This window comes from Patella vulgata, chromosome 3 (assembly GCF_932274485.2).
Source record: "Patella vulgata chromosome 3, xgPatVulg1.2, whole genome shotgun sequence".
Lineage (NCBI taxonomy): Eukaryota > Metazoa > Mollusca > Gastropoda > Patellidae > Patella > Patella vulgata.
The window spans coordinates 29,484,964-29,511,833 of NC_065881.2; the positions used below are offsets into that span (position 1 = coordinate 29,484,964).

The 26,870-nt window shown below is 36.9% G+C and overlaps 1 protein-coding gene across 1 annotated transcript in view; it reads right to left on the reverse strand.

The window, feature by feature from the left end:
- LOC126816908 (probable G-protein coupled receptor CG31760) overlaps positions 1-26,870 on the reverse strand; it is a 115,130-nt gene that overhangs the window by 82,781 nt on the left and 5,479 nt on the right. The window contains exons 3-4 of the mRNA XM_050543720.2: positions 21,699-21,808; positions 18,041-18,186 (exon numbers count right to left, since the gene is read on the reverse strand). Of these exons, the coding sequence (XP_050399677.1) occupies positions 18,041-18,186; positions 21,699-21,808 (256 nt within the window). The remainder of the gene's footprint in view (positions 1-18,040; positions 18,187-21,698; positions 21,809-26,870) is intronic.

The window sequence follows — 26,870 nt, forward strand, 5'->3', positions numbered from 1 at the left end:
CGACGATTTGATGAATGGAGACCGTAACGTTACGACAAAGTCTAACACTGTAAGTACCAAATAGTCATACGAGATATGTGCATCTCATCAAATTCAGCTTATACCATACCCACAATAATGTTACGGAGTCAGTGAGTTCAAGTTAGACAATACGCTGACCTTCCACTGACCATGCTTATAATATAAAATCTGTCAATGACAGCTGATTCATTGTTTAGTTTTTTATATGATATATTTAATATCAATAATATATGTATATGCATGCTTTATTTTACTTTACACGACCTCTAAAAATGCCCCAAATCGTAAAAATACGACTTTTTGGATTTCGATCTCCTTTTTTCGGCTACCCCGGACATTTTCAAAAAATGATACAATGATTTCACACAACAGGCCAGCTATTAGCCTCTCGATTGACAAGAGTTTCATCGCCCTCCATTCATTATAACCAATGTCATCGTGCCCTAAAGAATCAACAAATCAGCTTGCTTATCTCTGCTTACCCTAGGCAAAAAATGCTCATCTTTGAACTCAATCATGACATTGACCTAGTGAACGCCTACACCAAGTTTGAACATTCTAGCTTAATTAGAAGGAGAGTTCTTGTGTTCCAAAGTCCCGGCCCTTCAAATTGCTTCTATTTTTCATTTTCAATTCAAAATGGTGACCATCACGTGACCGAAATCAAAATTCTGATCCGATAGATTTTTAGGCATTCCTTCCAGAATTCCGAAAATATGACGCCCGAGTCTGTAAGTAAAATAGCAAAAAAGCCTTTTTGATTTTTCACGTTTAAAGATGGTGGCACTTCCGGTTCGATCGACAAACTCCATATTTTGTGTACGAATCAGTAATTACTTGTCTAGTATCGAATTTTTTTTTTAGGTCATTCTGACCTATATTTCGACGATTTTTTTGAAAACTTTGATCCTTAATTTCACCAAGGGGAGATAATTTAGAAAATTTCCAAGGACATCATTGAAGTCGCATTGGCAAGATCTACTAACATTCTAAATTTCACGAAAATCGCACAACTATTAAAGAAGTTGTCAAATTGGTAATAACTTCCGGTTCGAAATGACAGCGACGAATTTTCGAAATGCCAAAATCCGAAATTGCAGATTTGAAGTAAATGTTTCAAGATACTCAAAGAAAAAAGAATTAGTAAAATAGGTCAAATAGTCACAAAGTTACAGCATTGTAGGTCAAATGCATTCCTTCGTAAAATTCGGTGATTTCGGATTCGTAAAACGTTTTGAAAATATATTTAATCAACAGCCACCACCCATTTTTGGGGGGATAGGTAAAAGTTTCAGAACGATCCTATGGTTAGATTCTGAGAAATCCGATTTGTGGACAAAACACACAAAAAAAATAACAATAATAATCTTAACAGAAACAATAAGCTTTCATATGTAATATGAAAGCTTAATAATAATTTTAGTAATCTCAATAGGCTTTCAGACAAAAGTCTGAAAGCCTAATAAATAACTAGATCTGCATAGCAGATATCAAAGCTTTTATATAAACTGCAAAAGGGGTTATTAGAATCTATGAATCAACAACCACTTTCTACATTCATCTTGGAAGTCAGTTGATAACATAATCTATGCTATGAGGGCTTCTGAGCAAGTATTTCATTTACAGACACGTACCCACCACTATCATCCAGGTTGCTGCTAGGCTGGAACGAAGCTCCTGGCCATATGCTTGCTACGCTGTTACGACCTTTATGTATATATAGAGAAGATACCGAGCCTCGTCCATCAGTTCCAGTCTAGCACCCAAAGAGGAAACCTCAAGAAAACTATGAAATGTTCTTGATTGCTTGACTTATGGTTGCTTTCTGCTTTGAAAGTGAATGAGGACGGGTGAGCATGGCACAGCCTCTATAGGCGTGAAGAGAGAACGCCTTACGCCTGGTAGGCATGTCACTGGAATGTGGTGAGAAAGTATCTCGGCCTGACTGGTAACCGTAAGATCATGGTGGGAACACTTTTCGCGCAGCCAGATCTTGGCAATGAGCGTAGATAGATCTTGTAGTAAGCGCTTGGTGTGGTCGTTGCAGGCGCATGATGGGCACGTGGCGTAAGCACCACGCTGCCGCTATGCTCTTTTTGCCTTCATGCCAGGAATAGGCTTTAGTTTCCCAGGAAAATCGTTGATAAATAAATCCTAATAATGTGTTTAGAAAACGTTCCACCATCTTGGAAATATGCTAAATTGGTGAACATACGACCATTTTACGTAGTTGTATATGACATAAATCGAATCTGCCTCCCCGAAAACATATATATTGTCACCAAAGACAACTACTTAATCGAAATCAACCCATCGTCCGATTTTCCCGCCGTAGGTGGCAGCAATATTGGAAATATACTAGTAAATATGTAAACATGTGATCATTTTACAAGGTTGTAAATGTCAGAAATTGATTCTGCGCCCCCGTAAACATATATATTGACACCAAACACTACCACTTAATCAAAATCTGCACATCGTCTCATTTTCCCCGCCAAAAATACACGCCATCTTGGTAATATGCTAAGTATATGAACGTGTGATCATTTTACAAGGTTGTAAATGTCAGGAATGGAAATTATGACCCCGAAAACATATATATTGACACCAAACACTACTACTTTAATCGAAATCAAAACATCGACCGATTTTCCCGGTAAACATGGGCGCCATCTTGGAAATATCATCATGAAATGATGGAAAACTATCAGAGATATAGATCATGAATGCCGCCAATATTAATACCTTGCCAAATCACAGTTGATATGTCGATAACATTATAAATAAGGTGAAAATAAAAAATAATTTGGAATATTATCGCAAAATGACTACCCTCAAATAATGGCCTCCCATACTGTGAAGACCTACTAAAAAAAAATGTCAACATTGTTTTTTTGTAATCAAACATCAAAACCTACAAAATAAAGCTTATTCCACGATTTCTACCCGAAAAGCCAACGGATTTACATTAACGATCGGACTAAGAGGTTAAACTTATCGGCCTGTAAGAACCGGTTTCATTTTTATCTGTGGGTTAATCACAAGATTAAGAACTAAGCATTTAATTACCGACCATAAATTTAACCCAGTGAAGTGCGAATGTTGCCACAATTTGAAAGTTAATCATGTCGTCATTGCGTGCAATAAATTGGACAAGACTCCCTTTACGAAGTTTTTAATGGAAAATGCCAAACTTCAATATACCCTCCAAAATGTACTCTTCCCCCCTCATAATGTCATATAACATTTATATGAAGCTATCTCAAACTTCATAGCAGAATCGGGAATTAACTGTTAATTTAGTTGTGCTAAAAGAACACTAGTCAAAGAAAGATAACTGGTTGTGTAGACCAGGGTCCGTATTCAAAGGTTTTCTAAAAGTTAAGTAAAAATACTTAATTTTTTCCACTTAACCAAGTGTTTTACCTTATATCGGTATTCAAAGGCTCTATTTTACATATACATGGCTATGTGAAAACTTAACTCCCCGCTTAAATTATGGAAAACTTACATTCGCCAAATAGCATGAATTTTCAATTTATGGAATGCCATCCACTGCCAAAAATGTCGAATTCCTAACATTGGAAGCAAGTTATGCCTACTATACTTTATTAAATTCTTAGTTTAGATTACTAGAAAAATGTTTGTCGAAATATTGTATTGTAACGCACGAAGATAGTATGATTATAATTTGGGATAAATTATGATAGAGTGCATCTTTTGCCGGAATGGCTGTTTTCATAGACTTTTTTTTAAAAATTCCATTTCAATACATTACAATAAACATCCCAAACTTAGGCTGCCTAACTACAGCTAGCTCCGGCATGACGTAGGTGGATCGCTGTGTGCAGTATTTACAATAAATAGTGGTGGGGTAATGATGGATATTGTAAACTTTAATTTTTTAACAATGTATCACGAATAGAAAACAACATATTAGCCGTACACAATGACCTTTGCCTTCTAAGTTAGACTGGACAAATCATACAGTGTTTTTTATACGCCCACATTTTCATGTGGACGTACATGTATATTGTCGTCGCCCCTGTCCGTCCGTCCACAATTTGTTTGTGGACTCTCTACAGGTCACGATTCTTGTCCGATTTTGACGAAACTTGAAATATAGGTTTATCCCCAAAAGATCTCGGCTGCTTTCGATATTGTCATTTATCGGATAAACTTCATGGATTATGGCCCCTGTTAGTACGAAAAATCACGTTTTTAGCTTGTGGACCCTATAGAGGTCACAATTTTTATCCGATTTTGTTGAAACTTGACATGTAAGTTTATAACCCACCGATCTCATTTCCTTTCGATATTCGTGCATATCGGACGGTAACTTCCTGAATTATGACCCCGGATTGTACGAAAAATCGCGTTTTTAGCTTGTGGACCCTAAAGAGGTCATAATTTTTATCTGATTTAAAAAACCGTATTATTATATCACCGTTACACCCTAAGGAGGGTTGAGTTCGAATTTCGTGAAAATCGGACCAAAATTGCTGGACAAAATGGCCGGCGTTTGTACGCGAATAGTGTAAAAATATGGTAAATCAAGGTTGTGGACCCTGTATGGGTCACAATTTTAAGTCAATTTTGATGAAACTTGAAATGCATGTTTATAATCTAAAGATCTTGGTTCCTTTCGATATTGTCGCATATCGGATTGTAACTTCCTGAATTATGGCCCCTGATTATACGAAAAATCGCGTTTTTAGCTTGTGGACCTTATATAGGTCATAATTTTTATCCGATTTAAAAAACCGTATTAACATATCACCGTTAAACCCTAAGGCAGGTTGAGTTCGAATTTGGGGAAAATCGGACAAAAATTGCTGGACAAAATGGCCGCCGTTTGTACACGAATAGTGTAAAAATAGGGTAAATCAAAGCTGTAGACCCTGTATGGGTCACAATTTTAATTCGATTTTGATGAAACTTGAAATACATGTTTGTAACCTAAAGATCTTGGTTCCTTTCGATATTGTCGCATATCGGATCGTAACTTCCTGAATTATGGCCCCTGATTATACGAAAAATCGTGTTTTTAGCTTGTGGACCCTATGTAGGTCATAATTTTTATCCGATTTAAAAAACCGTATTATTATATCACCGTTACACCCTCAATTGCCGGACAAAATGGCCGCCGTTTGTACGCGAATAGTGAAAAAATAGGGTAAATCAAGGTTGTGGACCCTGTATGGGTGACAATTTTAATTTGATTTTGATGAAACTTGAAAAGCATGTTTATAACCTAAAGATCTTGGTTCCTCTCGATATTGTCGCATATCGGATCGTAACTTCCTGAATTATGGCCCCTGATTGTACGCAAAATCGCCTTTTTTAGCTTGTGGTCCCTCTGGAGGTCACAATTATTAAAAAAACGTTTGACTATATCACCGTTACACCGTAATGAAAGTTGAGTTCGAATTTCGTGAAAATCGGACCAAAATTGCCGGACAAAATGGCCGCCGCTTGTACGCGAATAGTGTAAAAATATAGTATATGTCAAGGTTGTGGACCCTGTATAGGTCGCAATTTTAATTCGATTTTGATGAAACTTGAAATGCATGTAATTCAACTGTAAGCAAAGAATGCTTACTCCTTCTAGAGCACTTGATACTATTTTTACTGCCTGGTGAACTAATTTTAAGTTTCGTGGTGAAGGGTGGGGTGGGGTCACAACTTTTGTACCTGAAGACAACATTATGTGGTCATTAGCTCCTGGACTAACGTTGGAATTTTATCTTTGTAGTTGCAGAGGTGGGGTGGGGTCACAACTTTTGTACCCGAAGACAACATTGTGTGGTCATTAGCTCCTGGACTAACGTTGGAATTTTATCTTTGTAGCTGCATAAAAAAAACCCCAAAAAACGAAAAAAACCCAGAAATCCAGAGGATGGGCCATCTATGAACAGTATACATTGCACATTATTGGGAGGACAGCCATTGTCTTGAGGCTACTTTCTACTTATCAGATATTTCCGTTTTCTGAAACCCTTGGCCTTTTATAGAAATACTTACTCGTTCACTGGAAGTTTATGAGAAGTTTATGAAACTAACACATTTTGTTGTACTTTAAACGTAGTTATTTGAGTTTTAACTCAGTAACATTTATTGAGTGTTAAATTTACTGCTTTATATTGTATAATCTAGTCTGTCCCCTTACACCATTGCTAATCTTGTGTAGAATAGATTACGTGTTATGTTGAAGAGGATAATGAAGGAATTTAATAGAAGAATTTGGAACGAGCTGTTTGTTCTGGCTAATTTGGCTCCATCACTTACTGCGTTGAAGTTATCGTCTGGTTTTTGGACAACGCGGAGATTTAGTAATATGATGAATTAATAACACCAGCTGGCGGGAAAAGAATATGAAAAAGAATTTCCCTTCGAGACAGTCTGTTAATCTAGAATACACGAATAATCGGCACGTAAAGAAACGTTAGGTTTATTTAACATTTACTTGTGTCTATCATATAATTGTTTCCACAGAAGACTGATCACAGTTTCCACATATATGGCTGATATGCCTTCGGTACGAAACCCGTTTTGTTTTCGTAAGAGTGTTTATTATTGTTTTTTTTGGGTCGATTTTAGTCAGAGTATGCAGTCAAAACTGTACATGACATGGTGCAAACATTCTGCCAACGTAGATGTCGTTGGTCCTCCGTGGAACTATTTATTAAATATAGATTGCGTCATTTTTCACAAACAGGAAGTGTTTTACGGATGGGACAAAAAGTAATCTCAGATTGCCCACATCTCGGTTATTTCTCAACGGATCTTATTGGGGTTTTCATTTTTGGATTTTTTGGACGAATCCTATACGGGCTCTGACTGATGGTTTTTCCGAAATTCGGAAGTTCGCTCGATTAGTTTTAGCGTCAAAGACATTCAAGATGGCGTATCTCCGTTAGTATTTGGGGAATCCAGTTGAAACTTGGTGGGGATAAGGAATACGCGATGCCTTCAAAGTGGCATATTAAGAAGCCTTCCGATTTTTCCAGAATATGAATAGTTCTCTCCATTTTAAAAATAGACTAAAAATGACATATAGCGGTGTTAGCCTCAGATATTTTCTCACATTTTCAGACACCTTCTTCCATAACATTTTCAAACGTTTGACCGCCATATTGGATTTTACAAAAAATCTTCAAATCGATATTCAGCCGTCATTTTAATTCTGATTTTTGAAAACGTTTTTGGGTTTTGAACCTACTCCAAATGGCAACATTTCTCAGGGAGCCGATTATTGAATTTCGATTTTGTTTACATCCGGCTTCACTTTTTTCGACTTTTGACCTACTATCTGGTGACCTAACCGTTCAACGACCCTTGACCTTTGCATATGTGATAACCCTGATTTCTACTAACATCCAATTTCAAAAAGTTCGGACTTGAAGTATAACTTCCGGTTTTATCAAGAGTTCAAAATGACAGGTTTTTCCACTTTAATAGGTCTTGGATGTTACTATATCTAGATAGTGGACGTAACCTGGCGTTAAAAGCCGTGATAAAACGTGACATGGCGTGACACTGCCGATAACGCATACTATATAGGTAAATATTTTTGGCTGGGGTTATTTGCCACATGTGGTAAGACAATTCGGAGACTATTTGCCACATGTGGCAAGTCTCCGTACCGCAATTATCAATCGATTTTAATGAAACTTACGGATCACAGTAACATTAATAATATCTCAGAGCAGTCAAAATTTTGACCATTTCGGTCAGTAGTTTCCGAGATACCAGGTTACCACACATTTCATGTGGAACGACTGCAGACTGCAATTATAAACTGATTTCAATGAAACACGCAGATTATAATAACATTAATAATATCTCATATAAAATTCGACTACTTCCGGTTTTCGATCTATCAGGTTACCACACATTTCATGTGGCACGAATACAGACCGCACTTACCAAACGATTTCAATGAAACTTGCAGATTATAATTACATTAATAATTTCTTCTTTTTTAATTGTTTAATTGGTAACTGTTTACGTTTGTATTTTATGTGTATTTAATTTTGATATCTATACTTATGTTTTTGTATTTAATTGTAAAGCGCTATTGAGCACTATAGTGGAAACAGCGCTATATATGGAAATCCTTATATAAAAAAGTACCAACCTGTTATTGAAATAACTGATATGCTGAATTTGAACAAAATCTGTTAATTATTGCAACCTGTAGAGTATTTACAGATAAAAATTAACAAAAAAGTGTGTGTGGTACTACACCCCTGGGGGACGAGACACGCACCAAAATAAACAGTTTCTATCCTTACAGTATAAGAAATAAATATACCAAGTTCCAAGATGATCCATTTAGAATTCCGGCCTGTAGACAAAAAACACAAAAAATTGGGCGTGGCTCTACCCCTGGGGGTTGGACATGAATCAAATAGGTACAACCCTATGCTGGATCATTCCGAAATGGATCCAAATCTGTTAATAACTGCAACCTGTATATCATTTATCAACAAAACATGGGTGTGGCACAGCCGAAAGGGCGGGATGGGAGGGGACGGGGTTCATGCACCAACGTCAATAGTTGCCATCCTTAGGGTATAAGGAATAAGTATACCAAGTTCCAAGATAATCCATTCCGAATTGTGGCCTTCGGGCGCTAAATTCAAAAATTGGGCGTGACCCTGCCCCTGGGGGTCGGGACATGCACCAAAATCAATAGTTGGCGCCCTTAGGCTATAAGGAATACATATGCCAAGTTCCACGTTTGTATACGATAAACAAAAAAATTGGGCGTGGCTCTGCCCCTTGGGGGTCGAGACATGCAGGTGTTGTCTTTAGGCTATAAGGAATACATATGCCAACTTCCAAGACGATCAATTAAAAATCGTGGCCTTTAGGAAAAACAAAGACACACAAAGAATAAATGGGTGTGGCTCTGTCCCTGGGGGTCGAGCAATTACCAAAAAACAATAGGGGGTCATCCCTAGGGTATAAGGAATAGGTATGTAAAGTTTCAAAAGGATCTGTTAAGAATTGCGGCCTGTAGGCGAAGCACAAGACACACACAAAACTTGGGCGTAGCTCTGTCCCAGGGGTTCGGGCACGCACCAAAAATAATAGAGGTCATCATTAGGGTATAAGGAATAAGTATGAAAGGTTTTCAAGGCGATCAATTAAGAATAGCGGTCTGAAGGCGACACACAGGCACACAGAAAGAAAATTGGGATGGCTCTGCCCCTGGGGGTTGGGCAATGGGCATGCACCACAAACAATAGGAATGTTCCTTAGAGAATCAGAAATAAGTATGAACAGTTTCAAGATGATAAGTTAAGAAATGCGACCTGTAGATGACAAACAAACAAATATAAGAAATAGGTGTGGTTCTGCCACTGGGCATGCACCACAAACAATAGGAATGTTCCTTAGAGAATCAGAAATAAGTATGAACAGTTTCAAGATGATAAGTTAAGAAATGCGACCTGTAGATGACAAACAAACAAATATAAGAAATAGGTGTGGTTCTGCCACTGGGGGTCGGGCATGCACGAAAAACAATAGGGATCATCATTAGGGTATAAGGAAGAAGTATGAAATTTTTTCAAGACGATCGATGAAGAATTTCGGCCTGTACGCGACACACAGACACACAAAAAGAAAATGGGAGTGCCTCTGCCCATTGGGGTTGGGCATGCACCACAAACAATAGGGATGTTCCTTTGGGAATCAGGAATAAGTATGAACAGTTTCAAGATGATAAGTTAAGAAATACGACCTGTAGATGACAAACAAACAAATATAAGAAATGGGCGTGGTTCTGTCACTGGGGGTCGGGCATGTACAAAAAACAATAGGGATCATCCTTGGGGTATAAGGAATAAGTATGAACATTTTTCAAGACGATCGGTAAAGAATTTCGGCCTGTAGGCGACACACAGCCACACAAAAAGAAAATAGGGGGGGGGGGGGTGGCATGCACCAAAAACAGTAGTGATGATTCTTAGGGTTAAGAAATGCGGCCTGTGGACGACAAACATATAAAAAAAAAATGGCCGTGTCTCTGCCAGTGGGGGTTGGGCATGCACCGAAAACAATGGGGATCGTCCTTAGGGTATAAGGAATAAGTATGTCAAGTTTCAAGCGAATTAATTAAGAATTGTGGCCTGTAGGCGACACACAGGCACAAAAAAAGAAATTTGGCGTGGCTCTGTCCCTAGGGGTTGGGCATCCACCAAAAACAATAATGACGATCCTTCGGGTATAAGGAATAAGTATGCAAAGTTTGAAGTGGATCCGTTAAGAAATGTGACCTGTAGACAACAAACAAAAAAATACAAAATAGGGATCATCGTTAGGCTATAAGGATTAAGTATATAAAGTTTCAAGACGATCAGTTAAGAATTGCTACTTGTAGGCGACAAACACACACACACACACACCCACCCAGACAGGGGCGATAGTTTGCCGCAGGGTGTAAACAATTTCGAAATTTCGCCGCTGTCTATTTACGTCCGAAAAGTTGTTTACGATACAATTTTTGTTATTTTTCAAAATTTTCAAACTTGACCTACATTTTTGGATACCTAAAGCCAGTCCGATTCAGGCAAGAGTTATCGTCCTATATTTATACCCTAAGGATGACCCCTATTGTTTTCTTGGTGCTTGCCTGGCCCCCTGGATCAGCGCCACACCCATCTTTTCTTTGTGCATCTGAGTATAGCCTACAGGCCAGAATTCTTAATGTATCGTCTTGGAACTTGGCATTTGTATTCCTTATAGCCCAAAGACGACAACTGCACGTCCCGACACGCAGGTGCAGAGCCACGCACAATTTTTGTGTTTACCGTATACAGGTCGCTGAATGGATCAGCTAGGAACTTGGCATATTATTATTCATTCTTTATGGCATAAGGGCGGCAACTATTGATTTTGGGCGCGGGAGGGGGGGGGGTGTGTGAATGTAGAAGCCCGACACGATCGCGCCAGGGTAAATTAGGCAATGAACAATTCCTACACATATGAAATATATAACCTTCCTTGGACCAGACCTGATCTTCTAGATAAGAGGAAAAGTCAGTCTCTCCAAGCAAAACTCTGTAACCTCGATATATATAATTATTGATTCGTTAATAACATGCGATATACTCCCCACTTGTTAGGGGGGAAATATAACTGGAAATATTTAGTGGTGGTGATGAGCATGGGATGGTGTGAGTGTGTTTTTTGTTTGTTTTGTTTTTGAGGGGGGGGGGGGCGCTCCGTCACTTCAAGTTTATCATGAATGTACAAAATTATACAGCTTAAAACATCGGCTGGGACGTGTTCGAGCGGGAGCCTAGGGGGGTTAACGTAGCCGAAAAGTGTACCAATTTTCTCCTATATGGTATCAATGCATGTATATCTGGTATCATCAGAATGTAAGTCTGTCGGGTTTCTTGTGGTGGGTGTGGTATTCCACGCCCAAAATGCCATGCCCCCCAACTAGGCTAGATTAGCTCAAAAGTGTACCACATGAAAATCATACAGCAGTGTACAGTACATTTTCAGGTGTTACAAAAACACTCTTACCACATGAAAATCGTACAGCAGTGTACCGTACATCTTCAGGTGTTACAAAAACACTCTAACAGACATTTCTAGTGGTGGGTTACCCCTGACAGAGCTATGTAATTGTCAGACATTTGTAGTGGGAGAGTAACCCTGACAAGAGTTTCCTAATTTCCAGACCGCAGCTAGGCTAGATTAGCTGAAATCTGTACCACCTAAAACAGCTTTGGAGTTGTTCAGTACCACTACAGGAATCATGAATGACCACTGCCAGACAGTTTGTGCGGTGGGTTACCCCTAACAGACACGCCCAAAATGCCCCCCCCCCCACTACGATAGATTAACCGGCACTGTTCCCGTGGTCCAAAAAATTAAAAGTTGTGCCAAGACGCGTAGAATACCAATACCTAGCACGTATGGAAGAGGCGATACTCTGCGGTTTCAGGAACAATTTTTTTTCAAAAACGCATTGTTAGCCCCATAAAACGTTTTATGCCCAAAAATCAATTTTTTGTAACCGCAGTTTATCGCCCCTTCCATACGTGATAGGTATTAGTATTCTACGCATCCTGGCTAAAAATTTAATTTTTTAGAACACGGGAACAGTGCTCGCTAATCTAGCCTAGTTGGGGGCGTGGCATTTTTGGGCGTGTCTATTAGGGGTAACCCTCCGCACAAACTGTCTGGCAGTGGTCATTCGTGATTCCTGTGGTGGTACTGAACAACTCCAAAGCTGTTTTAGGGGGTACATATTTCAGCTAATCTAGCCTAGCTGCGGTCTGGAAATTAGAAAAATCTTGTCAGGGATATTCTACCACTACAAATGTCTGACAATTACATAGCTCTGTCAGGGGTAACCCACCACTAGAAATGTCTGTTAGAGTGTTTTTGTAACACCTGAAGATGTACGGTACACTGCTGTACGATTTTCATGTGGTACACTTTTGAGCTAATCTAGCAGTTGGGGTGCAGGGCATTTTGGGCGTGGAATACCACACCCACCACCAGAAACCCGGCAGATTTAGATTCTGATGATACCAGATATACATGCATTGATAACATATAGGAAAAAATTGGTACACTTTTCAGCTAGGTTGGTCCCCTCGACTTAATTATCTCGAGCGCTCGACTTAATTATCTCGAGCGCTCGACTTAATTATCGCGACCGCTCGACTTAATTATCGCGAGCGCCCGACTTAACTACCTCGAGCTCTCGACTTAGTATCTCGAGCGCTCGAGATATTTTTTTTTTTGCGTGTCCTAAATTAGCCACCGTAGATAATGCTCAAAACTGCTCAAGGGATGTTTCTGAAACTTCTGATGCTGGAAGTTAAGTATTTAAACCACTTGTTAAACTGTCCAGACAATGATACAGAAACCGGAAGTAGTCGAAAAAATATCCGATATTTTGAAAAAAAACAACGTAAAAATGAAAAAAAAAATGAAAAAAAGGGCTCTAGCAAAAAACGTGATTTCTACGCTAGATGTCACCGGATCGAAACAACTAAAGTGTCGTTGGTAGCCCAAATAATGGACTATTATATGAAATCCAAATGATTCAAATTCGATGGTTGGGCAAAAGATTATGGAACGCCGAAAATCTGGTATTTCCTTTCTGGACAATATAAGAGTAACTGACATAAAATAAAATGACGGAATACAAGAAATCCAGGAGAACATCAAAAAATAGACTTAGGGGGTATTTAGAAATAATAATAATAATAATAATAATAATAATGAATTTATATACCGCCTATTTTCCAGTAAACTGCTCAATGGCGCTGAGTTATCTGTCACAGAAAATGATGTTATATTGAGGTAAAGACCTGGTTGTATTTTGGTGGGATTTTATTTGAATTAGGTCCTGAAGATAGCTCGGAGCTGTGGCATGAAGACACTTGTATGTCAACAGTAAAATCTTAAATTCTACACGTTTCCTTACGGGTAGCCAATGAAGCTCCCTTAGAATTGGCGAAATATGATCATGAAGTTTGGTTTTAGTAATAATTCGGACGGCTGTGTTTTGAATCTTCTATAGACGATTTAATGAAGTTGTTGGAAGACCGTAAAGTAGGGAATTACAATAGTCGAGGCGAGAAGTTATGGGGGCATTGACAAGAGTTTTGGTTGAATCAATATCAAGGTATTTTCGAATTTTAATTATTTGGCGCAGCTGAAGGAAACAGGACTGGGTTACAGAGGAAGGTGTTTATTAAAGTTCATGGATGAATCGAAGATAACCCCTAGATTTCTGACTGATTCGACAACAGGAATTACACAATCATCTCCAATAGATATTTGACAGTTGTTGGAATCTGCTGTGGGGGTTTGTATGCTCTGTCTACAGATCGAAAGAAATTCTGTTTTGTCTGAATTAAGTTTCAAATGTTTTCATTCATCCACACGCTGATTTTTTCACTGCAGTGTTTCAGATTGTGTTTTTTTTTCTCTGGGGCGTCGCAGAGAGAGAGAGAGAGAAATGGGGTTTAACGTCCACTCGACACAAACTAGGTCATTTCTGGACTAACATATGGTTTAATTTTATTTACACAATTCGCTTGCGCGTAGGGGTCTTTAGCAGTGGGAGGAAACCGGAGGACCCGGAGAAAACCCACGAGGTTGGACAGGTGACCCTACTCCTTGCCACGTACAACCGGGGATTCGAAACCACGTCGGTCGACTCAATGACAGACTTTATGATACAGCGCGCGCACGCTAACCATTCAGCCATCCAACCCCCCTCTGGGGCGTCGCAAGGTGGGCCTCTAAGATACAACTGGGTATCATCAGCAAAGAGGTGAAAATTGGCATCGCATTCCCTGATAACATCGCCAAGAAGCAGCGTGTAGATTGTAAAAAGAATTGGTCAGAGGACTGATCCTTGCGGCTGATAAGTCCGATAATACGAATAGAATAACATGGCTTTTGTTCATGACTCGAAGGATATCATTGTGAACACTTGTTAGGGTTGTCTCTTTACTGTGCAGATTTCTGTAAGCAGGCTGGTATGTTTTTAGTATGATTTTTTCAATAACTTTAGAAATGAAAGATAGATTTAAAACTGGTCCGTATTTTTTTTTCTGGAGTGGTTTCACATAAGCTGTCTTAAATACTGCGGGAAATTCTTAGCTGTTTATTGTATCATTAATAAGCTCAAGGAGATAGGTTGTACTTGCAAAGGGAAATTTCTTGAAAAGCCATGTAGGTAATATATCCAATTCACATGATTTTTCTGGAACTTTCTGGATTAACTTCGTGAAGTAGTCTGCAGATATCGTTTACCTCGAACGGTGAAATATAACCATCCTGTTGGTCATTATGGTCAATAAAATCGTTTTCAATCTGAAAGCCCTGTCTTATTTACTCAATCTTCTCTGTAAAGTATCTGGCAAATATATCGGGGAGTTGGTTCGTTTTATAGCATGATTGCATAGTGTCTGAAAATGAATTTTTAGTGAGGCCTTTGCAGATGTTGAATAATACTTTACTACCGGCAGCATGGTTAATCTTCTCTTTTAAAAATTGGGTTTTAGTGATGAAGATTTGGTGATAAACTTCTACTTCTAGCCGAGATGTTCGCCAAGACTTCTCCGCTGTCTACATTGATGTTTCAATTGTTGACGTGAATCTGCAAACCACGTGGTATCAGGTCGGATAAAACGGTCCTCGTCTTAAGTGGAGCATGTTTATCTAAAACAACTTTCAAAGAAGACTGAAATTTGCACCAGCGATCGTTAAGTGACTGGACCTACTATGATTGAACATCCGCAAGCTGCACATCAACGTCCATAACAAATTTCTCAACGCTAATATTGCGACACTTCCTGTAACTTATATCCATTCGTTTTGGTGATGGTTTTGGAATGTTTAGAGTAAAGAACACACTGGAGTGTGTAGGAATAAAATGTATTACATTTTGATATGGCCTCGCCCTTGCCGTTCACTGTCCATGGTTAACTGGACACACGAACTATTCAAGAGCTGAACGTTCTCTTGTTTATCTTTTGGATATATACCCTGTTCTTTTTGCTTGATAAAGCTCTTCACACATTTGAATCCTACTACATTACCTCAATTCAACTTGCCTATTTAGTAAGCCTATTTTCTGACACAACCAAAAACTTGTTTCTTAATTGTGTATCACAAAGGCAAACGTGGTTTTATTTTTTTGGGGTTCGCATAAAGTCAAACATAATTCAAGCTGGATTTATTTTTTGGTTTGGGTATTTCAGGCTGGATGATTACATTATTTATAACCACAACATATCGAATTCTGTGGTATATATATATATATATATTGTCCAAATGAACTGCGCGATAGCCAGAAACCGAGTCATTACTTCCGGTACCCCATCTCGCTTATATTTTATGTTCCCGCATCATACAGAACTTTCACGTTACATTAGAATTTTTCTTTGCACTATCCTACCGATATCCAATCACAGTTGGGTATTATTATTATTTTATTATTATTACAGCATATTTATAGTGCACCCTTTCATATAACATGTTCAGGGGCACTTTACAAAGTGACAATGTAAATCACACATAAACAACAAGATTATGGGCATGTTAACGATTGTATACAGAGTCAGTTAAAAGCTTGATTAAATAAATATGTTTTAAGTTGTTTTTTAAAAGAATACAGAGATGTACAACATCTTAAACTAAATGGTAGATTATTCCATAAAACAGGTGCTTGATAACTAAAAAAGCGCTGACCATAGGAGACTAGTTGAACAGTTTTGGGCTTTAAAAGTAGTTTATCTGATGTACGTAATGTTCGGCCAGGTGTATAAAGTTCTAAAAGATCTGAGAGGTAAACAGGAGCTAAATTATTTAAACATTTAAAAGTAAGTAATACAATCTTAAAATCAATTCGATATTTAACAGGTAACCAGTGTAAATTATATAAAACAGGAGTTATGTGGTCACATTTCTTAGTTAAAGTAACAAGTCTAGCCGCAGTATTCTGTACTTTTTGTAATTTATCTATAAGCTTTAAAGGTAAACCAACTAAAAGTGAATTAAAGTTATCTAATCGAGAAGTGGAACAAGCGAGTCCAAAATTTCAGCAAGCTTTGAGTGATATTGGGTTGCCTTCTCTTGTATATCTTGAATACGTTGAATGCCATTGAAATTCGAGTTCACTATTTCCGCTTTAAATTTATTTATGTCAAATGATTTAAACCTTCGATATGTTAAAGTCTTTCTTGTTGGTTGTGGTTTCTAGATCATAAGATTAAAAGTTGCCGGGAAATGATCAGATATTAATTTGTCCGAGACAGAGAGATTATCCAGTTTAATATCACGTGGATTAGTTATCACCAGATCGAGAATATGTCCACCGTTATGAGTAGAAGAAGAAACATGTTGTGTGAGAGATCTATTATTCAGCATATCACAAAAATCAACCGCGGTAGAATCGTTGGAATCATCAACATGAAAATAAAATCTCCCCAAATAATAGTGCAACACTTAGTCATCATCAACTGGTCCAGAAATAATCCAAATTCTTCCATAAACTTTTGACACAATTTGCTATTGGGCGGGCGGTAAATTGTAATAATCCTAGTTTCCTTGAAAGAAAACTGTAGAGAACAATCCAAAATTTCAAAAGAATCAAAACGGTCATGACGGATTTTCTTACACTTAATAGATGACTTAAATATAAGTGCTACGCCTCCTCTACGTGAACCGCGAGGGCAATGTTGTATAGAATATCCATCAGGTACTAAAGCTGCGATTGTCGATGAGTCCGAACAGTCAATATTCAGCCACGTTTCAGTTATTCCACAAATATCAATAGAATTTTCAAAAATATAATCAGATAAAATTGTTGTTTTATTTCTTACGGATCTGGCATTAATTAATCCAAACGAAGTTGTTAATACTGACGCTTCATTTTCGACCGCCTTTCTAATTTGTATAAGATTGTTGTTTATCTTCTGTTTTGTTCTAAAGTTTTTAATCTGTTTGTGATTTTTGATAGAGTTTGAGGTAAGCTGGATGAGATTGCTATGATTAATGTTAATATTCAGTGGATTAGTGTTTAGAGGTTCATATGTTTTGTTGGTGGTGATAACTTTTAAATGTCTTTGATTTCTCCCAATTACTTCATTGTTGTCGTATATATAATCATTCAAAGCGACTGTTTTATTTTCGACGGGCCATGCATTAAGACACAATTGTGTATTGTCTGGGCGTTGATCGATTTGTTCAGAAATTATTGGAATAGTAACAAGATTGCCCCTGTTTACTGTTCTGTGTCTTTTTACTGTATCATTTCTAATAGTAGTAGTTGGATTTAAAACATCAATCTTTTTAACCCACTGCTTTCCACTCCTCACGCCTAGGCTAGACAATACGGATAACGTGTCTTATTCCTTTGGACAAAAGAATTTGGACAGTCAACACGAATGAGGATCGACGGTGCAACTGTACGGCTATACTTTTAGTTAAATTACTGAATTATCTGCTTATATTTACTTACCTTGTATAACTCTAGGCATACCAACTACTGTTCTAGCTGACAAATAAGCAGCAATTATTACTACCATACAAATTAATCGTTTTATTAAATCCCCATCAGATATTTTTACTCGCTGAGCTGAACGAACTCGGAATACTACAGAAATTCTGCAATTAAAATCATACATAATAGAGGAGGCACAACTAAATGAACATAACTAAATGGATAAATAATCTGCAATGATACCAATTGAGCGCTTTTTGAACTCCCTTTTTATATTTTGAAAATGTCATATAAGGCTGGTTATGTAAGGGTTATCGACTGAGACAGAGGGGTTCAAATTAGATGAACAACCGAGCTCGGCTATTGTGCAAGCTCGGATGTTTATCTAACTTGACCCCGAGGCCAAGGTCGATAACTCACTTACACATTGGATTCTTTGATTGTGTAAGACGTTGAATGAATGAATGAAAATGGGAGGATACGAAACGCAAGATTACCACAGACGCTTTATCACTCAAAATCGCTTTACCAATTCGTCTGTAACAGGTATCAATACATTATTCTGCACGTTATATATTGTTGTTTACTAAGCAGATTGGAGAGGGGTCCATAACATGAATATAGCCAGTTTATGTCTGTTTATTTACAATGCATACAAATTAGATCATTCCAATGTCAGGTTTTTGAAATACAATTTTAAGAAATTTGGATTGGTATACCGATAAATGTATTTTATGCCTATTTGCTGATATCAGGTTTTGGACACATTTTTATACGCCCACATGTCATATATTGTCGTCGTTCCCGCCCGTCTGGTGTCCACGCTCTGGAGGCTAAAGGATTACGGTCATGAGAAAAAGAATCCTATTGATTTTCAATGATTTCCGATAATTACCTCCAGATTTATGGTCCCTGATATTTAATGTTTTGTGTACTAAATGTTAGTATAAGACAGAACTAGAAGGCAAACAAATCTGACTGTTCGGGCGACTTAGCTATTGTGGGCGTAATATTACTATTTCACAACCTATAAATCATTGAAACACCATTTATTTATTGTTTAACTACATGTATATGTATTTATCTTTTTAAATTAACACGATGTTTCTTGCTATTTCTAATACAATTTACACCTTAAAATGCATGGTCTGTTTTTCCACAATCACCGGGTTAGTATGTTGGGGTGTTCATGACCATCTACTTTTCCTCAAATGATCAACTGTGCGCGTGCTAAAACAACACATTACTGGTTGATCAGTAACTTGAACACTCGAGTCAGAACAAAGGATCCAGTGCGTAATTGTAGTTACCTATCGAGCTACCCTTTGGAATGGGGATCTTCTTACATATTACAATCAAGCCAAATTAAATCCGTACCAACATTTCGTTCTGTCTTATGTTTCGGTTATTCATTCCGTTAATCTAGTTTTGATTGGCTGGATTATAACCGAGGGTGGTTTGAATTTTATACCACATATTGAAAATATTGTTAAACGAAGACAGAATGTTCTGAACGTAATGAGATGCCTGACGGTCATATCAGGGGGAGCAAATAAAGCGACCCTGCTAATGATATATAGGTCCATGATAAGATCAATATGTGTCATTCAAATTGAGGCGAAACGAGCTGACATTGAGATACTGGGCCAAATTACAGTATCTTGGGGACAGCTGTCCAACATTTAAGTGTATAAAAACATCAAGGAAAAAATTCAAAAGAAATGTCAAATCAGAGACTCAGCCTTTCGGACACAGAGCAAATGATCTATTAAAAGACCTAAGATTAGATCACTATCAGATTACTGATAGGGTATTTTCGTATCAAGCCCCATGGACCTTTTTAAATCCAAACTATGACATAAGCCTAGGTAACGTTGTCCAGAAAAAAGAAAATCCACAACACGCTCTAATGCTATCGAGGGAATTCTTGAACGAAAAATGGTCATCGCATGTGAAAATATACACGGATGGGTCTCACGATCCAGACACTACCAAAACTGCATTAGGTGTGGTCATTTCCGAATTTAATTAATATATCGAAATAGCTACCAGATGGATGCTCTATCTATACAGCAGAACTAAAGGCAATATCCACAGCTCTTGAGTGGCTCGTGTCATCCACCGTTCAAAGAGCAGTCGTTGTGTCAGACTCCCTCAGCAGCAAGACAATAATACATGACAAAAAAACACCTAGACCAGAAATTGTTCAGAATATTCGAGAAAGTGTTTATTCCCTCCAAAACAAAATAAAACTGTAGAATTTACATGGATACCATCACATGTTGGCATAGCAGGCAATGGGTCCGCAGATAATCTGGCTGGCAAAGGACTCAGCCTCTGCGAGACCGAATCAGAATGGAAAATTGAGTTCGCCAGAGCAAATACTTTTAGATTCAATTTAAACAACGATCTGGTTGTAAAAACGGAGATTAATCACCCATTGCGCAAAATTTGTGGGTTAATCACAAGATTAAGAACTAAGGATTTAATTACCGACCATAAATTTAACCCAGTGAAGTGCGAATGTGGCCACAATTTGACCGTTAATCATGTCATCATTGCGAGCAATAAATTGGAAAAGAAAAGACTCCCTGTATGAAGTTTAATGGAAAATGACAAACTTCAATACACCGTCCAAAATGTACTCTTCCCTCCTAGGAATATATCATATAAAATTTATGAAGCTATCTCAAAATTTATAGCAGAATCGTGAATTAACTGTTAAGTTAGTTGGGTTAAAAGAGCACTAGTCAAAGAAAGATAACTGGTTGTGTAGACCAGGTTGGCCCCTAAGCCACCTGGATGCTTTAATAATATGAGAACAAATTAACGTTAAGATAGGGAACTACATATCTAGTTACAAAGAAAGGAACTATTGTTGTAGGACAGTATGGCGGTTCAGCCTGCTGCATGATCTAATATAATAACACAGATGGGAAAAATAATAACAAAATAAAGGAATAAGGCCATACATAACCATTATTAACAATGGCAGTGCACATCAATCAATTTAATTTAACCCGTGTTTTAAAATTTATTTATTCCTATAAATGATTCAATTTGTGTTGCTGCTGGCTCTTCTTTTCTTTTCAGGTAACTTTTTATCTGTGGAGAGTCATACGATACGCAAGAAAAACTCTAATGGAATGCCTACAAATTTTAAACTTAAAGTCTTGAACTCTTAGTTATTTTTTAACAACATGGAACTTATTGGACGAACACTTTTAATATGTAAATAATTTACGGGTCCAGCTATGTGGTTTTTACTGCGGACACTTCGCTTTTCCACATAAATCCAGTGGATTCTTTTTTTCCCAACGGGTTTTTTTATATCCGCTCTGATGACGCTAAACATCAGTCAGTTGGACCTCCTGTGTTAACCTTATTATGACAAAGGGAGAAGACGACCCGCCCTCTCTTCTCACGACAGCGAATTTATATTTTTATTTTGTATTTTTAACAATTTTCAAGTGTAAATAATTTAATTAAATCAACCTGTCCATAATATCATATTCATTGTATTGGATGTTAAATCTTTAATAAACAACAACAACGACGAATTTTGGTATTTAAGCATCCTCGAGGGACGAGAATAGCAATACTTTCTGCGATCCCTCATTAGAACTACAATAACTAAATGTTGATTAACCACTGCATGTTATAGATATATACTCACCTCCACGTTTTCAGTAATAATGCACCATAAGAAATATAGAATCCAATTTCTCTGAACCAAAATTTCATACAACATGTTATAACACTAGCTTCAAAAAACCCAACAATTAACTGAAAAGAATAATAATTTGAACAAGCTTTATGGTTATTCGAATATTATGTAAATAATAATTTGAACAAGCTTTATGGTTATTCGAATATTATGTAAAATGGCATTAATTAATCGCCGAGTCATTGACATTATGATCAAAAGCTTCTAATCACTCTCTGGATCAACGGTTTTTGGGATCTTCATTGTGAACTTTTTGAAATTGATTAGTAAGGATGAAATTCAAGGAAGCACATTTATTACTTTTGGAATTATTGCCCTTGCCAGTTGCAATTTCTTTTTAAAACTCGCTGGAAAATTATCATTGTCAAAACTTTAAAACATTAAGTTAGGAGCAATTGTGATATAAAGCTTAACAACTAAGCTATAAGTTGGCGTGTGTTTCATTGTCTGCTAACCCACCTGTATACAATGCAATGGTGCAGTGGGCTAAAATAAAATATAAAAGTTTGTCAGAGAGGATGGCTGCTTGTTATTCTATTATATCGGCTTTCACTGTGTTTGTTTATACGAAAGGTTAATATAAATCAGTATTTTGAGTGAAATAGCTCTGTCATTATGAATAACGGTACACTGAAACTAATGCACATTATACAACATATTAAACCATATATCTAAAATATTTTAACCACATAGAGGATAGATTTCAACCTGTAGCAATTGTTTAAAGAAGGCTTCTTGAATGAATTCCTGATAGCACTGCAGTATTGAGTCTGATATAGAAATTAAAATAATTATGTTTCATTTTCCTATAAAGTTTTTAGGTGCTTCTTCTTTAAAAGTGTGATCAGCATCGGTAAATACCATAAACTCATAATAAAATGTTAAATGATTCTTTTAAATACATATTTACACAAATCTGACAGTAAATATGAAGTATATAACCAATGTAGGATTAATATGATAAGAAATATATAAGTTTCGTCCACGCAGACATTATTATGTGTCCTTAATCGCCACAAATGTAAACAAGCGGTTGACATGCAAGACAGTCCAAATTTTGCAAGAGATGGTCAAAGAACAAGCTAAAAAAAAGAAGCGATTTTCAGGGGGCATAATCCAGGATGTTACGGTCCGATTTGCGCGAATACCGAAAGGAACCAAGATTTTTGGGATATAAATATAACGTATGCGGCGGGACGATTTTCCCAATACCACTCCAATATCACCACATACTACCCAATACTACAACAAATGAGCATATTACTTCATTTTTTTCAAAAATAGTGAGATATATCGTGATCGTGGGAAATGTACTTCAAATGTGATTACCGATGTCTGGCTGTTCCATTTGCCTCCCTATATCACCCAAATCAAGCAAAGTTAAACAATAACTCAATACTACCAAATACTTATCAAATACTACTAAATACTACCCAATATTATAAAATACAAACCTAATATCGTCAATTAGCAGTACATCCGTATAATAATTGCAACGAATATTCGATAATTTACAGAAAATTGAAATATTTACACAGTTATCTTCCTTTATAACCGACAACTGAATTTTAGATTTAGAATAATTATCTTGTTGGGCTTTGCAGTTTGTGTCCAAGGCAACGAAGTTAAAATAAGGAAAACAGCTTATTATAGATGCCTCCGCTATTAGTGTAATTCATACAATATTACACATTAAAAGCATATCAATATATAACATAACATAAAATAAAAAGAGTTTTAAAAAAAGTTAACAAAGATTTAAAAACGCATCAAAATAAAATCAGTTTATAAAATAAACAGCCAAACATCCAAATAAAAGAGTATTTTAGGGACTGACAGAGCTGTAACAGGCCGCAAATGATAGTTTTGATGAACTGAGAAGTGTCACGTCGGTAATTACACACTGGAAAGAAACATGTGCAATTTCGTTAATTGTAAAATAAAACATCGTGCAGTAAGAAAATATGAAATAACTTAATAGTTGACATGAAAAAATGAATATAAACATTATGCAATTTGCTTTGTTAAGGCATTAATTTTAAAATAAATACAAACAATCGACACTAACTAGGTAATTTCGGGACTAACATATAGTTCAATATTATTTCATTAACTCGCTTGCGCTTGCGCGAAGGGGTGTTTAACAGTGAGATGAAACCGGTTGACTAGAGAAAACCCACCTTGTTTGACAGACGACCCTATCAAGTGGTAAGAGACAGATGGGTCATTTTGGGAATAAAATATGGTATATCGTCATACTTATTTAAGTTTGTCGTCTTGGAAACCAACTGTAAAGCCAAAGAAGATGATTAAACAGAGTATCAATCTAAAATCTATTTACCGGTTGTAAAAGGAGATAACTGGGTAAACATTTCAATTTTCTGCAAAATATCGAATATTCTTTGCAGTAATTTTACTAATGTGCTGTTATTTGACAATATTACTTTGATATTTGATCATATTGGGTAGTATGTGGTAGTGTTTGATGAGTATTAGGTGGTATTGGGTTATTATTGGCTTGTCCGGGGTGGTACAGCCAGACATCGGTATCGCATTTGAAGTACATTTCGCGCGATATAACTCTCTATTTTTGAAGAAAAAAATCGAATGATATGTCTATTTTGCATCATTATGTTGTAGTATTGGGTAGAGTGTGGTGATATTGAGGTGGTATTGGGGTGGTATTAGGTGGTATTGGGTAGTATTGAGTAAATCGACCCACCCGGTATTGGGTGGTATTGGATAGTATTGGGTAAATCGTCCCACCCAACATACGCTTTAAGTTTCATCAAAATCGGATAAACAATTGTAATCTTTAAAGGGACCACAACCTTGAATTTACATACTTTTACACTATTTGCGTAAAAGGAACGGCCATTTTGTCCGGCAGTTTCGGTCCGATTATCATTCTGATGTAACGGTGATATATGTGAATGTTTGTGTTTTTTTTAATCGGATGGAAATTGTGACCTCTAGAGGGACCACCAGCTAAAAAACGTGATTTTGCGTACAACTAGGGGCCATAATCCAGGAAGTTACGTTCCGATATGCGGCAATATCGAAAAGAACCAAGATCTTTGGGTTCTTATAAACATACATTTAAAATTTCATCTAAGTCGGGTAAAAATTGTGACCTCTAGAATGTCCACAAGCTAAAAACGTGATTTTTCGTACAATCATTTACCATAATCCACGAAGTTTTAATCCAATACATGGCAGTATCAAAAGGAATAGAGATCTTTTGGAGATTAACCTACATTTCAGGTTTCGTCAAAATCGGATAAGAATTGTGACCTGTAAAGTGTCGAAAAACAAATTGTTTGTGTAAAAAAAAAATAAAAATGTTATTAATTGCCCAAATTTGTGTAATGAAGGCATGTCACTTTTGTAAATGTATGGCTTTAAATCTCATAAGAGATAGATACACTTTAATCGTGCAGTTTTGAATGTAATAACATCAGATCATGATGATGGTAAACAAGCGAGAATGATGATTTCGCATCGCGTAAACGCACAACAATTCAATTGTCTCAAACACAAAAATGGGAATATTGAAAAACATGAGTTATAAAATGTACATTGAATATTACAATTAAAGACCACAGACGTGTTTAAATACAATCTAAAGGGCATTTAGCAGATTTTAGTTTTTTTCACGTGCATGTTAAATTGAACAAACCCAACATAACACAGGCTTCCACAAGACCTTCTGTGTGACCTACGAGGCATTTCATTTTACAAATCTTAACAAGTTCTACCTTATATCTATGTCAACAGGTTTGCATGTTCTATATGTTTTCTTAGATCTATACGTTTTAAGATCAAAGTAAGGTTACCAGCTATCAACTTAGAAGTTAACAGGATGCCGCCTGGTCCCCCATCAGGCTAACAGTTTTAGAGAAGTTTTAATTGAAGTTAAGTGAAACGCTAAGCTAGTTACACATATAGCTTCGATAAAAAAAATGGTATAAAATGACAGTACTAGATAAATACGTTAGATGCATGTCATTGTAAACTCTATTCCTTATTAATTTAACCATTTCCCCAGTTTCATCATTTATCTGAAGATCACCCATCTATCATGTCTTTAATCTCTGGTGCCAATCTCACTTTAATTAACTAAAATTCTTATCTGTGATTGACAGTTCTGTCTACAGTGTTCGATTCACAAGAATCTTGCATTAAGTGTCGGATATAAGGTCCGTTAAGTTTTTCGCGTTTATACGCTATAATTGTGTTTTCTATATAACGTGCTACATCTATATAAACCAGCGGCTGCCAGGCAGGATACGCCCACATTTTTCAAGAGATGGATAGAGAACAAGCTAAAAACAAAAGCGTTTTTTTTTTGTACAATCTGGGGCAATAATCCAGAAAATTATGGCCTGAAATGTGCAAATATCAAAAGAGACAGATCTTTGGGATATAAAGATAAAAATTGTGACCTCTAGAGGATCTACAACCTTCGGGCAGTTTCATTTCGATTTTGCCGAAATTCGAATTCAACCTTCATTATGGTGGAATGATGATGTATTTAAACGGTTTTTAAAATCGGAAAAAAATTGTGACCTCTAGAGACTCCGCAAGCTAAAAATGCGATTTTTCGAACAATCAGGGGCCATAATCCAGGAAGTTAAGTTCGGGTATCCGCGGTTATCAAAAGGAACCAAGATCTTAGTGTGTAATGGTGATATATTCACACGTTTTTTTTTTAAAATCGGATAAAAATTGTGACCTCTACAGGGACCACAAGCTAAAAACGTGATTTTTGTTCAATCAAGAGCCATAATTCAGGAAGGTACGATCCGATATGCGCGAATATCGAAAGGAACCAATATCTTTGGGTTATAAACATGTATTTCAAGTTTCATCGAAATTGGATCAAAATTGTGACCTCTACAGGGTCCACAAACTTGATTTACCAGATTTTTACACTATTTTGTACAATCAGGGTCAATAATCCAAAAAGTTATGGCCTGAAATGTGCAAATATCAAAACAGACTGAGATCTTTGGGATATAAAGATAAAAATTGTGACCTCTAGAGGGTCTACAACCTTCGGGCAGTTTCATTTCGATTTTCCCGAAATTCGAATTCAATCTTCATCATGGTGGAATGGTG